The 15,255-nt window shown below is 42.1% G+C and overlaps 1 protein-coding gene across 1 annotated transcript in view; it reads left to right on the forward strand.

The window, feature by feature from the left end:
* The window catches only part of COL4A4 (collagen type IV alpha 4 chain), a 60,509-nt gene extending 52,074 nt beyond the window's left edge, over positions 1-8,435 (forward strand). Inside the window, exons 41-47 of the mRNA XM_030954343.1 lie at positions 522-620; positions 928-936; positions 2,363-2,494; positions 4,482-4,598; positions 5,310-5,498; positions 7,278-7,564; positions 8,172-8,435. Coding sequence (XP_030810203.1) covers positions 522-620; positions 928-936; positions 2,363-2,494; positions 4,482-4,598; positions 5,310-5,498; positions 7,278-7,564; positions 8,172-8,435 — 1,097 coding nt within the window. The remainder of the gene's footprint in view (positions 1-521; positions 621-927; positions 937-2,362; positions 2,495-4,481; positions 4,599-5,309; positions 5,499-7,277; positions 7,565-8,171) is intronic.
* The last annotated feature ends 6,820 nt before the right edge of the window (positions 8,436-15,255 follow it).

The raw sequence follows: 15,255 nt of genomic DNA on the forward strand, positions 1-15,255 counted from the left end.
AGGCTGGACATTCCACAGCTCTTCCTGGTTACCTACAGGCACAATAGGGTTGGGGTAGAAGGTGAGAGTAGAGACAGATTCACATGCACTGCTTCAAAACAGCTTGTTGGAAGACACTTCTGCCACTCTGAGAATAAGGCAGTAAAACATTTGAGTCTGCCAGATAAGCAAACCGTGACCCCCTCTTCAGCGGTCTTGAGAAACTATGGAAAATGCAGATGAGTTTGAACTAACAGAGTCTCACATCTGCCCCATAGCAATAGCTTGGAGCTTTCAACAGATTCTTTAGTTTGAAAACAGAAATCTACACTATGACTTCTTAGCTAGATAGTCTGCTTCTTTTACACACTGTAGAGAAATCCCATCTACACCAATCACTTCCAATGTCTACAAAAAGAAAAGTCATAAGTCAGATCCAGACCGGAGAAAGAAGAAATGTGTATTTTTTTCTGTGGCACAACAGAGTTGAGGATTTCCAAGCATCCAGACTGCATTTTATTTTTGTTTGGTTTTATTTCCAGGTCCTATGGGCATCCATGGCCCACAGGGTCCACCTGGTGCTTTAGGACAACCAGGAGACCAAGGTTTTCCAGGAAGACCTGGTCCCAGAGGTCCCACAGGTACTTATGAACCTGTTGCTTAGTGTCATTCAACTCTAACTGTGATCCTTCAATTCATATATAATCATACTAATGTTAACTTGCATGCAAATAATTTAAACAATCTCAGAAAAAAGACCCCTGCAGTTGCCAACTTAAATGATGTCTCATTTGATTAAAAATTTCTGAACTATTTGTTTCTAATGTCACCTCATGTAAGTGATTTCAGTTCTCACTCCATTCTTTACTCTTAATTTACATGCCTGAAACTTGCTTCCACCTGCACCTCAATGGCCACAATCCGCTTTCCATTTTTCAAATCCTTCAGGTTTCATAGGTAAGTTCATGACTTGATTATTGCTTTCATGGGAGCTCCCTTATATATAGAAACATTCAGCTCTTATTAGAAGGTATCCTTGATGTGGTTTCTAGGAACAGTAGGACGTAGCTATAAGTACATATTTCACATAAACAGCACCAATGTCATGAGAATGCTCTGCTGAGAACTCTCATGCTAAGATGTCAATTAGACTTGTGAAACATTTGTTTCTAGTTCTTATTTGGTTTTTTTTTGGTTTTCACACAAGATGCTTTCTAAGCAAAATTGTAGCAAAAGCTTGAATCCTGACTCTGGATTACTACAAACACTGCACTTTCCATCTGACTAAATGTTGATCCAAAATGCAAACAGGCAAAAGCTGCCAGTAACTTTCAATATATAAAATGTGACTATTCTTTATTATTATTATTATTATTACTACTTCAAATGGCTGTCATGGGCTGGCCTTTTTGGCCTGCCTGTTGATGGTTTTGCAGAAACAAAATAGGCAAACTACTGCAAAATTTTCCATGTGCTAAGGTGTTTGCACTGAAGCTGGGTAGGTAGACTTTAGGCTTTAACTCAAGTCAGTTTGGGGCACATTAAGACCGAAGCTGTATACCAAATATGTGAAATGTAGAATCATTCAATTGTTTAAGTTGGAAAAAACCTTCAACATATCAAATCCCACCATTAACCCAGCATTGCCAAGGCCACCCCTCCACCATGTCCCCAAGTGCCACATCTACACGTCTTTTCAATGCCGCCAGGGTTGGTGACACCACCACTTCCCTGGGCAGCCTGTTCCAGGGCTTGACAGCCCTTCCCATGAAGACGTATTTCCTAACATCCAATATAAGTCTCCCTTAATGAAACTTAAGGCCATTTCCTCCTATTACTTGGGAGAAGAGACTCTCTACAAGCTCCTTTTAAGTAACTGTAATAGAGCAGCAAAGTCTCTCCTAACCCTTCTCCAGACTAAATACCCTCAGTTCCCTCAGCTGCTCCCCACCAGATTTGTGCTCCAGACCCTTCCCAGCTCCACTGCCTCTCTCTGGACACATTCCACCTCAATGTTTTTCTGGTAGTGAGAAGCCCAAACCTGAATACAGGATTCAAGGTGCATCCTCACCAGTGCTGAGCACAGGGGAATGATCACTGCCTGGTCCTGCAGGCCACAGGGCAGGATGCCATTGGCCTTCTTGCCCACCTGGGCAAAGATCACAGACCAGCTAACATACACTTGCTAACACTGCCTTGCCACACTGCTAATACTGTGCTAAAAGACTAAGAGTAATATTAGAACAGTAGGACTCAGTTATTCAAGATGTTAAAATACTTAAAGAACACTCTTGAAAACCCAAATCAGCTAACATTTATGTTGACTTTTTGCACGGGAACTATTAGCCAGTCTTGCAATTCACTTTCCCATTACACATTCCAGGTGACCCTGGTGAGCCAGGGAAAGTGGATGATTCATGCCCTACAATCCCAGGGCCTCCTGGGGAAGCAGGCCAAAGAGGAGAGGATGGCTCTGTAGGATTACCAGGGCCAATAGGCCACCCTGGACCCCAAGGTAAGCTCATGTTTTGAAAGCTTGGATGTTCTTCTCAGCCATTTAGACAAGTTGAAAAGGGTCAGTGTCAGTTATTTCTCTGTGTTTTACCCTCTCTCTTCTCCTTAAACACTTACTAACAGTCTCCAGAAGTACATAGTGGGCTGGTTAATGCTGAGGATGATGGATAAATGTAGCTGAACCAGGCTGTTTGAGCCTGCCTGAACTACATTCCCATTTCCTAGGCCAGGCAGGGCAAAAGCATGAGACACTGTTGAGAAAAAAGTTCTTTAAGTAGTATTTTTCCTTTTTCCCCACCAAGTTATAAAGCAATGCCTCAAACCAGCCCTGTGGTTTAGACCTATTTGGAGGATGTTTAAAATGTACATGCTTTAAAATCTAGCAATAATGAATCCCAAAGCTCTGCTAACCAAAGTCCTAAGAGGACACTGAAGTCGGAAGTGCCTAAAATAGAGGTCTTTATCTGTTACAACACGAAAAATTTACGACCAAAGGAAACTGACCAAAGAGATCTTAAAAGGAAGTGATGAAAGACCGAAATGTTCTTCTGACAGATGAAAAGAAAACAAGGGTGATGCTGGTACTGGTGATCCTAAAAGAGAGGCCACCTTCACAGAAACACAGCATAGGCTGTATTGCAGTGTCTTCAGTTTAATGGTGGAATCCCTTGTGTGGTTTTAGGTATTTCCTACTTGGGAAACCAAAGTTTGTTGTGCTGGCTGCTCTGGGTCCAGAGAAAAAAACCCCATGATTGTCTCCCAGGAGAGTCCCTGCAGCATGAAAGGAAACAATGCAGTTTTTAGTTAACTCTCTAGTTTTAGCTATCTTAGTTGATTAGCCAGCTAAAAGGGGTTTCTGGGGTTATACAGCTGTGTTTCCATTATACACATCATTAAGGGTTTTTTAAAACCAGGTGATACAGTGATACACATATTTGCATTGGTTTTATGAAAGAAATAAAGAAACAGTAATGCTTTTTCCTTCATTAAGATGGGAGAATCCAATTTTTTCCTGGCTTGGAAGGCAAACTGTAAGTTTTACTGGCTAAAGCAATGGATTTTGTTAAAACCCCTCAATGTGCTTAAGCTTTGGAAGAATAACTGCAACAAACATAGAAAAGCTGTTAATTTTTTTTGACTGGTTCAGACTTTCTTAGTAAAAAGTAATAAGGGGAAGTTTGAATGCTGTGAGACAACCTTGAATTGAACCTCAGTCTGCAGGTTAAATAACAAAGTCTGCAAGGAATGAAACACCATTACTGAGAAACAACTGTGGTGGGTGCTAGAGAAACACCCTCATCAGAAAACTTCAATCATCAAAAGGGGAAAACCATTCCAAGTGCAACAATACGTGATAAGTATTACTTTGTTCAATTCAGATTGTTTTAGGTAGCCAGTGAACAGGCCCATCATTATCTGCACACTACATGGGATGTACCTTTTACTGTCACAGCCACGCCTTCCTCCCTAATGTATAAAGTGCATAGACATGTGAGAAATACAAAAAAGTGAGGCCATCAGGAGCCTAAAAATGTCTAGTTCTCCCTCTGTGTTCTCTAAGTATTCCAATACCTCCATTACTTCAAAGAGAGTTCACTATGGGTTCTAAGACGTTGCTGAATGGGCTTCTCCAAGCTGACAGCTTGGCTTCCCTCAGGAGGAGTTACAGCTCATTCCATGGTGCAGATCCTCATGGCAATTCTGCACAAGGCTTGCATGATAATGTTTACTGGGGAATGCTTTGATTTCAACTGTAAATCACACAAGATCTCTGGAGAGGATGGAAAACCTTATCAGGAGCTGCTGTTCCTAAGTCATACCTCTGAGCTACTGCTGTGGTCACAGGGTGAATAAGTGGTGAAGAGAATTCCCAGCAGAAGCAGTTCTGCACCTCCCTGTCCTGGTGTCCATTTTGCTGCCCTTTGTGTTTGGACAATGCAGAACCTTAAACGCAGCCAAGGAAAAGCACATACTTTGTATTTATGTAGGCATAAAAGGTGAAGAAGGATCATATGGCCTGCCAGGTCAAGATGGGTTACCTGGGGCACCTGGACCACCAGGGGACCAAGGGAGCCGAGGAGAGCAAGGATATGCTGGGCCACGAGGTAAGAATGGAGTGTGACTTTGGGGGGAGATGTGTGAGATGATGCACAGACTCAGTTTTCTCTCTGCTCCCCCAGTTCCCACATGGATACAGCCACTTCTAGCCTGAGATTCCATGACACCTCTTGCCCCTTCTCAGTTCAAGCATTGACAGTGACATTTGTGAATGATTTCATAACAAGACCTGTTGGAAGAAAATTTATCTCAGCATCCATTATTAAGCAGAAAGGCAATTAAGCACCCATGGTCACACAGAATATATCAATAGGCATGCACCTCTGAGCCAGAGCTAATGGGGCAACTGTCTGGCAGTAATTAAAGTTGTATTTTACCTGTGACTGCTCTCTAATAAATTAAGGGTTTAATACATATGTGAGCAAGGGGCATCGACTGTTACTGCAAGGATTCAAATTCAGTCCAAACCTTCTGTTCATCCTAGTAAGTCTGGGAAATCATTGCCCACTTCATTTCATTTCCTAATCTATACAGCACAAGACAGAGGCACAATAGAAAAGCCAAGTGCCAAGCATTCAGTGGCAATCTAGTTCATTTCTCTCCCAGAAGAAGGATTACAGAAGTCTGCTTGTATCTTTATTGCCCAGGACAGCCTTGAAGTTGTATTATATTCAGCTGGGAACCTCTTACTGAACATTTACACATAGCAGGTGTGAACTTCGTATTTTATACAAGTAAATTTTTTACCTTTCTCCAAGGTCCACCTGGCCAGACTGGTGTCCCAGGACAACCAGGCCCCCAAATTAGATCTGCAAGTGGATTCTTGCTCGTCCTTCACAGTCAGTCAGACAGAGAACCACTCTGCCCACAGGGGATGCCAAAGTTATGGGCTGGCTATAGTCTGCTGTACCTGGAGGGACAAGAAAAAGCCCATAATCAAGATCTTGGTATGTATTGTACATAATTGCTCTCCAGCTAAGGGATAATATGGTGTTATCTACGCAAGGAAAGACAAGTCACATGGAGCAAGCTATAAAACTGTCAGCTACTTATTTTCTACACTAATTTACACTGATTATAATTAATTTGGTTATCCTGCCCTATTGTCACCCATTTAAAAGGGCTTTCTGCTGCTCTGCAATTGAATGCAAAAGTATTTCTAAATAATTTTGACTTGAAGTTGGAGAGATGAGGGGTTTATTTCACTTATCCTAGCTCATTTTAGGCTGTCTTTGAAGTCACTGGAGAGATTTTCCTAGGTCAGAAATCTTATTTGGCCACTCTGAAATAACTCCCTGGAGGCTCTGCTCCTTTTTTACTGTAGACACAGACTGGGAAAGAGCTAGTTAAGTTGGGTAAGTACAGTTGGGCAGTATAAGTAAGCTTTACAAGTAAATTATGCATCATGTGTACAGCAGAATCCTGTGCTTTTCAGAGTCAGAAGCTAATATTTTTTGGAAAAGCCAAAGCCAAATTCCTTCCAGAGACAGCTCCTTTTGGTGCCCTGGGTCACTTCTTCCCTGTCTTACACAATTCTGACTAAAATAAGATGTATAAATAAGCTGCCTGACTTGCAGCCTGAGGAACTGATTGGTGGCAATTTGCACAGAAAAAGTTTCCTAAATTCTTGTTGACTTGTTATACAAGAGTCAGAGAAGTCTCTGAGGAGGAAAGATCAAGGACCTAATAAGCTGAACAAAAAAGAAGTGTTTAAAAGAGCAATAAAAAGAGCTATTTTTAGAATAGCAGTGATGTTTCAGAATGTTTCCACTATTGTGTGTCTGGCATTTCCCAGGAGAGGCAGTTGCTAACAGAATGCCTCATAACAGCAGTGAAAATAAGATTCAAAGAAAATCCTGTGTGATTTTGCAGGCATTCTTCCTACTCAGGCTGCTCCCCATCCTTCATTAGTACTGGCATGGAATATTAATCAGTGATAAACAAAACTGGCTTCTGTACAGAAATGTCACATGTCTTTAATGAAGGTGTTTAGGTTTGGAGGCATTACAGAAATAACACTTCACACACCAAGTTCAAGGCAGAACTTTGTGCAGAGATTATTGCTAACTCAATAGGCCATCATGAAACTGCTCTAAATTCAGTTCTGGAAGAAGTTCACCACAGAAGTATGCACTGGTCACTTCTTGGTTCCCACTGATGTCTGCCTGATGAGAATTTTGCAGGATTGGCTCTGCAAAATCCATCAATCCTTTTATTTCACTTTGGGAGTCTGTGAAACCTTTCTGGAAGTCAGTAGGATAGCTGTTGGGATTTCAGCTTAATGGACTGCTAGCAACGGCTTGTCATACTGCACAAAAATGTTTCTATTTATCAGCATTGTCACTTGGTTTCTCACTGCTCTTAATGAGTTTGTAAATAGCTGATCTCCTTTTAAACCAGCCGCCACCTCTTGCCTAGTTTATTTTTCAGTGTTGGCACAGCTAAGAAATTTGTTATCATAACTGTTTCTCATGGTGACAAACTACAACATCATGTTTAAATATCAGATTGACACAATTAAATATTACTGGTCAAAGGAAGATACGTACTGGTAATAGGTCTCTGTTTTTCACTTAGACATTTTGGTAAAGAACTTGGGAGGTTTAACATCTGTGCATTACCTAAATCCTGCTAAAATACATAGTTTTGTAGCAATATTGGTCAGAATACAATTTTCAACTGACCTAGGAAGTGAAATAACTGGCATCCCTTGCTGTTATTTTCAGGTCTGGCAGGGTCCTGCCTGCCTGTGTTTAGTACCATGCCCTTTGCCTACTGCAACATCAACCAGGTGTGTTACTATGCCAGCCGCAATGACAAGTCCTACTGGCTGGCCAGCGCGGCCCCGCTGCCCACGGCGCCGCTGTCTGAGGAGGAGATCCAGCCCTACATCAGCAGATGTGCTGTGTGTGAGGCCCCTGCACAGGCTGTGGCACTGCACAGCCAGGACCAGTCCATTCCCCCCTGCCCACCCAACTGGAGGAGCCTTTGGATAGGATACTCATTTTTGATGGTAAGAAAGTCAGTGCATCATTATATAGATATGTTTCTTTCATCCAGCTTTTGTATTCTAGAGGTTCAAAGATTTGTAGTTCTGAAAAGTAAATTATTCAATGTCTAACAAACATTAAAGAGGAAAATTCACAAGAAACAAGACAAAGGTCAGTTCCAAATTGCAGAACCTGGCTGTAGCTACATATACTGTACTCAGAGACTTAAGATATGCATTTCTTAACATAACAAAGGTTTTGCCTCCTTGTCTATAATAAACAATGGGATTTTCATGTACAAAGATAATTTTTAGAGTTAGAGCTCCAGGTGTTTTTAATGCCATCCTCAAGTTACATTTGCAGTAGTTTGGATAATGGCATCATTCTGAATCAACCCAGACAACTCCTTCCTTCAGTTCGATAAATACCTGAAAGTTAAGTGAGCTGGCTCTAGACTTTGAGATTAATTTATTACAGACCAAATTAAAATTTTCTCCAGCAAGAGAATCTTACTCCAATATAAGATTACAAAAACCAGCACAGTTAAAATCAAGTAGGGAAAAAGACAGATGAACATCATTTACCTAGTTTTCATGCACAGTTACCAAGTTGTCTCTTTGCTCTTTCCAGCACACTGGATCTGGTGACCAGGGTGGTGGACAGTCCCTTATGTCACCCGGAAGCTGCCTGGAAGACTTCAGATCAGCACCATTCATCGAGTGCCAGGGCCAGCGGGGAACGTGTCAGTTCTTCGCTAATGAATACAGTTTCTGGCTGACCACCGTGGTGCCTGAGCTGCAGTTTGCTTCAGCCCCCCTGTCAGGGACTCTTAAAGAAGGACAAGAGCAGAGGAAAAAAATCAGTAGATGCCAGGTATGCCTGAAGCATGGCTAAAAAGCAAAGCAAAAACAGGCAGCTACAGAGAGAGGCTTAGGGAAGGATGAGCAATGTGCTAAAGGTTTAAACAGCACCTGGTGTTTGAATCTGTGTCAAGGTGTGCAGCACTGTTCTTTGTTGGAATGGAAAAATGAGACACAGATGAGGGATGTGCTGAGCCTCATCCACCCATGTACACACATCCACAGGCAGTAAAATCTCATGTAAAATAATTAAGAAAAGAAAAAACTCTGTCCCATTGGAGTCCGTTGCTGTAAAGTACAGGGAACAAGATGAGCTTGGAGGATTTAGTCAAGCTGGGAAGACTAAGAACACCATACCTGTTGTGCAAGATAATGGATTTCCTGTCAGAAACGGCATTGCAGCCAGAAGAATATGTGCATTTACATGGCATATTATAAATATTTATCCATATCAATAGAAATGTGCGAACATATAAATGTCAAAACCCTGTAGCTGAATTTCCCAAGCTAAAGAAACTTTGCACTTGCTGTTTCTGAGGGAAGGGGAAAATGTAATGGTTAAAAAATAATCTAATAATAAAAACAATGAAGATCAAAGTCTTTTACCACTGCAGTACTGACCCAAACTGAAAGAACTGTTAATTGGGCTTTCATAAGTAACAAAAAGCTGTAAATCCATTTAACAGGAGATTATGTCAGAAAATAAAATTAGCTGTGATAACAAATCCTTGAAAACCCGTATTTATATTTACAATTAATTTCTAAGAGCAGTTACATTAAATTATTAAACTCTAATCCAAGTTTCCAAAGAAACAAAGCAATTTCTAATATTAATTGAAAAGAAACAGTGACATGGTGATAAAATGGGTGAACTTATCTGAGTGATGAATATAAAAAGTGTTAGGACAATAAACTGCATTCATTCTTTGGTTCTTTGTTTGTAAATACATCACGAAAAAAAAGAACCATCACCATTAAGATCTTTATGGAATGACAGCTCTGAAGATCCTTTTTATTTTTTAAAGCATTGATTGCAAAAATGTTCATACCCTAAAGAACTAATCACCTTTTGAAAAAATGAAAACACATTTGTACCTCCTTTATTCATCTGCAAAACCAGAACTATTAAATGGTTCTATATCATGGGGAAACATCTGAAAACACAGATTACAAATGGAGAATCCATCACGTGCAGAAGGGCCACAAATGCCCCTTTTACCACTTAAATTAGCTACATTTTACTAGAATGGAATCAAATGCTTTTTCCAGCCCTTTTCATTTCAATTTGTGTTCACTGAAGTGCCCCCAGCAAAAGGATTTTCAAGGAAACTGAATCCTCATCCAAGGGTCCTAATTCAAAGTAAACTGCCTCTGAAGCCATCACGAGTACAACAGGCTGATCAGCCAATTTAAAAGCTGGATACACAAACTCAAAGAGCAGGAAAGACAGACATTCCAAACTCAGCCAGAGGAAAATAAAACAGTTGGAGGATAAGTCCAGTCAAGTGTAAATACATCTGACTGTGCAACTTCCTCCTGACACAACCAACAAAATGTGCTCTCCAATGTGCTGCGCTTACATGGTGGTCAACTGACTCTGCCCTTTCACCTGGGCAAGGGCCAGGAGCCCTCCTGGGGCATGTGCCATTCCCACCTGTGCCAGGGAACATTTCCCTCTGGTCCTGTGCCTGCTGGAACAGGGCACACCTCAGATCACTCCCGGGTGATCCCAACTGCACCTGGCAGATCTGACACTGGAGCAGGCGCCACTCCCTGCCATTAACCTGTATGCAGGAATTCCATCCCCTCCTGATTCAGGCAGCATCCTACAAGCAGGGTAGAGCAGCTCTCCAGCCTGACATAAACCCCAAAGTCTCGGCTCTGTGAGGTGCTGAGCAGCTCAGGAGCTTCCTGTGGGAAGAAAGCAGTGGGTGAAGAGGAGCACCAGTGCTTAGGCCACCTGTTCTCCAAGGTGTGCAAGCTGTGCTCCCAAAAAGGCCTCAGCTAAAGCCCCGCAGGGCAGGGAGCTGCAGCTGCTGCTCACAGGCACAGGAACAAACACCAGTGGCTCAGGTGATGGCCCCATTTCCTGAGTGGATTCAGCTGATTCCACACTGAGGTCTGGTTTATGAGCCTCACCTGGTAGTGCTCACCAGCTCCTCTCACTCATCTGCAGCCTCTTTTCAGGTGAGAAACCCTGGAGAGGGGCTGGGGCTTTCCTGGAAAGCAAAGCGGGGCTTTTGGTATGAACTGCACTGAGGTAAACAACAATCAAAATCTTATATACCTTGTTACTGCAAACTAGGTCATAGGGACAAGGTGAAAACAAAGGGATAAAAAGGGTTTTTAGAATTGCATCTGTGTTCACCTAACTTGAACAAATGCACCAAAAAATCTTCGAAACATCAGCAAAAAGCCTCACCAATAATTTAAAAAGGCTATTTCACAGCACTTTACCATGTTGCTCTTTTGTTTCCTTTAAAAACATCACACTAACCCCCCATATTTGTGTATCATTTTTATGCAGAGTTTTTGCAACTGTGCCAGTTCCATTTTACTATGGTCTGTAAGAACATATATAGGAAATGTATTTTAAGCTACTACTGATAGGTCAGATATTTCATAAGTGTGCAAATTTCTGTTCCATGCTCAGCTAACTCCATAAGGCATTTGTCAGAAATATTGTACTAATTGAAAATTACATTGCAGATAAATTGCTTAATATTACACAGCAAGTAAAACAGATCAAAGTATAAAGCAGCAGATGCTTTAACTCTGCAATCATTTGTCCCGTGACTAAAAGCAGAAAAATAATTGGTAAATTATTCATAGGGATCCTATTTATGAAATTAAGTGTGAAAAGGCATAACTGAAACTGTTAAGAGTAAAAACACTCCAAAAAGCAATGGCCTTGTGCTGGCCCTTGAAGTCCAAATTACCCTTACTATGGCAGTTCAGAGTTTGGATCTTGTGCAGGCCCAGTCAAGAATTTTATCCTCAACAGTAGGCAGGATATTAAGAGCAACACAGAAAATGATGCTGGCTGCACTTGGAGGTCACTGAAATTGGAGCCATTTGGTGTGAACTGCCCTGGGATTAAATTCAGATCCAGTGATTTCTAATGAAATTTGCTTGTCTATCACCCTGGCAAACCACGGCCAGGACACAGGGAAGGTCCTGGTTCTAACTCAAGGCAAATCCTCAGGGCAGGTAGCAGATTCTTGTCCCCCACATCCCTGTGCATCAAGATTTCTAGAGGATAACAAATGGAAGGAAAACACTGCATGGCCTGAAACCTGATCTGCTCACAAGAAATGTGGCCATTTTTGCTTCATTTGATGTTTTTCATTACAAGGAAGGAGATGCACAGGCCAATACTGAAAACATCTCTTGAATGTCATTGTTTTGGTGTATACAGAGCGTGTCAAAAGGGAGAGACTAAAGCAAAACTTTAGAGTCCACAATCCACATGCATAGAACAGGTATCAGAATGAGAGGACAGCAGAGAGCTGCAGACAGAGGTGGTGTTTGGCTGGGGCCTGGGAGCTGACACAGCCTCCCACAGGCCTTGCTGCCCCAGGTCCCTGCTTGTCATGTGCTGAGAGCTGTCAGGGTGGGGAGCTGGCCCTGGCTGGCAGCCATACACCTGCTCAGCTGCTTCACCCCCCAGCAGGACAGGAAAGAAAACAGGAGGAGAAAGAGCAAGAAAACTCATTGGTGGGCATATAGATGGGGAAGTCACTTACCAAGCACTGTTGGGGGCTAAATAGACTCAGCTCAGGGAATTAAATTTATTATTTTGGGGGAAAAGTTGACAAACCTTAACATACCTTTCCTCCAAGTTTCCCAGGGCCAACTCACTCCAGGCCCTGCTCTGCTCTGTTGTTACCACAGCAAGTGCCATCAGACCCTTCAGTGAGGCAGGGGGCAGCCAGAAGCATCTTGGACAGGTGTTGTTCCAGGTACAAAGTGGCTTCTCTGTGCTGCACCTTCCTTCTCACTCTCTTCCTGCGCTGACACTGTTCCTCTGTAGGCTGCAGCCCTTTTGTGGCAGTACCTGCACTGGCATAGATCATTCCCAGAATCACACTATTATGTGCAACAAGTTTAAGCAAAACTGGTCCAGGGATTCTTTCAGGGTAAACTCTTAACCAAAAAAAAACCTCTTTCCGAGTTTGGCTTGTTCATGAGCACCAGAGGAAAACAAAAGTAGTATCACAACAGTGAAACCCCAGAATTCCTACAGTCCACACATTTTTTGCCTGTATTTAAGGCAAATTAAGCAAACCTTTTATCCATTAACCCAGGCAGCTCACTTGTTTGGAAAGGATCCCCCTAAAGCTTTAAAGCACACTCTGCAGCAGACTGAATGTGCTCTGCACTACACCTGCTCTGGGCACACAGGGCCAGCCTGCAGGGACTGTGCCAGCCCTCCAGCACAGTGTGTGGGGCCACACCAGCAGCCCTCAGCAATGCTCTGACCTGTACTTTCATCCAGATTCAGGACACAAACCACAGCCATCTGGGAGTTTTTTTCTGTTATTCCACATGGCCACCTCACACTGATGTCCCAGACTGACTCCAAGTCCTTACAAACAATCCTTAAGTAACTTGTAACTCCACTCAGTGGCCATCCACAGACAAATGCTGCACAGATGAGAACTTCTGTTCTAAGGCTTGACTTGCATTAGAACTGTCTGAGCAAGACAGAAAACAACCATCCAAGGCCATGGGGAGGAGCTGTAATGGGGAACAATTGTTTGCAAGAAAAAGGATCTCTTCAAAGCCAGCTGTGAGGAGGAGCAGTCAAGCAAGGACAGAACCCATCAGTCTTCAAAACAATAAAAAAATTCTGTCAGCAGGTGAAGCAATTGCTTCATCAAACTGGGGATCTATTTCATGACTGGATCTGATTTCAGAAATCAGCATTTTAAACTGACCAAACAACAAAAACAGCTGCTGAAATTCTGCCCACCTGAACCATCTGGAAAACTAGCCAGGTGGAGAAAAAATCCCCATCAGCAAGCACTCCAACAGATGCTGCTCCATATTCATATTTAACAGCTTTCCCCTTTCCTAGTCACTTCATACAGATGTTCCAGAAGGTACTGGAAGTTCAATTAAAGGTGACATTTTATAAGTGCAAAGTAAAAACAACTCCATATTTGTCATTCTGGAGTGAACCTGTCCAACAAAGACAGTTCCTCCATGTAAGGCAGCTCACACACCTCACAGCACAGCTCACCTTGCGCTTGACCACACACTGGCCCCAGTGCTTCACAAAAGAAGACAGGCTTGAGCTTCGTGGGATTTGAAATTCCACATATTTAAATGTTTTTCACAGATTCACTGAATTAGAAATGCAGAACATGTGAGACAAAATCCCAACCAAGTTCTAATGGAAGACCCACAGTAAGGTACCACCCTACAGACTCTCTGCTGTGTCCCTATGTGTTACTCCTGATTGGTTTCTAGCAAGATTTGGAATGAAGCACTCAAGTTCCAAACTGACATTAGGTTCAGCTTGGCAAAACAAGGTTTCAGTACCCAGGAAAACAAGAACTTTTCCAGAATTTAGTCTTCCGTGTACATGGCAAACACCACTACAAAGGGGTATTTTCATTGAAATGGAGAGTAAACTTTCTCATGGGCAGAAATCAATTAAATTCTGATCGGAAGTAAAAAACCTAAAAATGGCTACTCTGAGGCAGTTGCAGCTGTAGTCTGCTTGACTCTGCACATCTGCATTTTAAAACTACAAAAAAATTAGTATTTTAGAATGCTGTGATTCTATTGTGCTTGAATGTTTAAGATGTATGTAAGAAAGTGAAATAGATGCAATAAATGGTACCAGATGTTACAGAAGTTTTGGCTACAGACAGGTTGTATCTCTGCATAGATGATGTCACAACAGCCTTCGCAGAACTTCATATGTAAATACTTTATAATTTTAAGTCAGCAAAGAGGTCATTCCATACTCACTAATATTGGATGGATTTAGGGGCTGTTCTTTCACTTGTTCCATGCATAAGGAAGGAAGACAGGGATTCACAGAATCCAGTAGCTGCACACAAATCTCTCTCAAATGATCCCTGGAAAGAATGGTTTGGTGAAGGACCAGACCTAAACCAACATTCTGCATCAAGGCAAGCACATTTACTGCTGGCCTGCCCAACAGCCCTGAAGGGGTACCTGTTTAACCAGCTGCAAACAGACAGAAGAAGGAAATTCTGGAATATCTCTAGCTTATTTGGAAAGTTCACTACCTACATGTTTAGAAATCTTTTGCTTGCACTCCTTTTGCTGCAAATTAGGCCAATTTCTGCTGGTAAATAGAAAGAGAGCTGAGCTTACTGCTGTTCTCATGCAGCAGAAGAATGCCATCATACGTATCCTTGATCTGCTCTTTCACTAACCAATTGCTTTACCCATCCCAGTGGATCATATAAACAGAAATGCCCAAACCATATTAGAGTTGTGTGAAAAACTGAGTTTCTCCAGTTTTCCCAGCTCCTGAAAGAATAAATAGGTATCAGAATTTATTGCAAGACTTTTTAGAAAGCTTGACACTCCTTCAGAAGCAGCTCCTACAACTGAAAGGTCAGAAGCGTTAATATTTTCTTGCCTTCTGAAATCTGGTAACAAGTAAGAAATAACCATTTTTTTATATAGGGAACAATGAGAAGCTTATAATAAACCCAGGCAATGATTCTGTCCTTCATGTCTGCACACTCCAGAAGCCACAGCACAAACACCAGGATCTGCTTGCCAGCTGTTGTGTGGAAGCACAACCCACATTCCCTCAGTGCTGAACCAAAAGGGGCACAATTCCCCAGCCATGGAATCAGAGGGGA

Source organism: Camarhynchus parvulus, chromosome 9 (genome assembly GCF_901933205.1).
Source record: "Camarhynchus parvulus chromosome 9, STF_HiC, whole genome shotgun sequence".
NCBI lineage: Eukaryota > Metazoa > Chordata > Aves > Passeriformes > Thraupidae > Camarhynchus > Camarhynchus parvulus.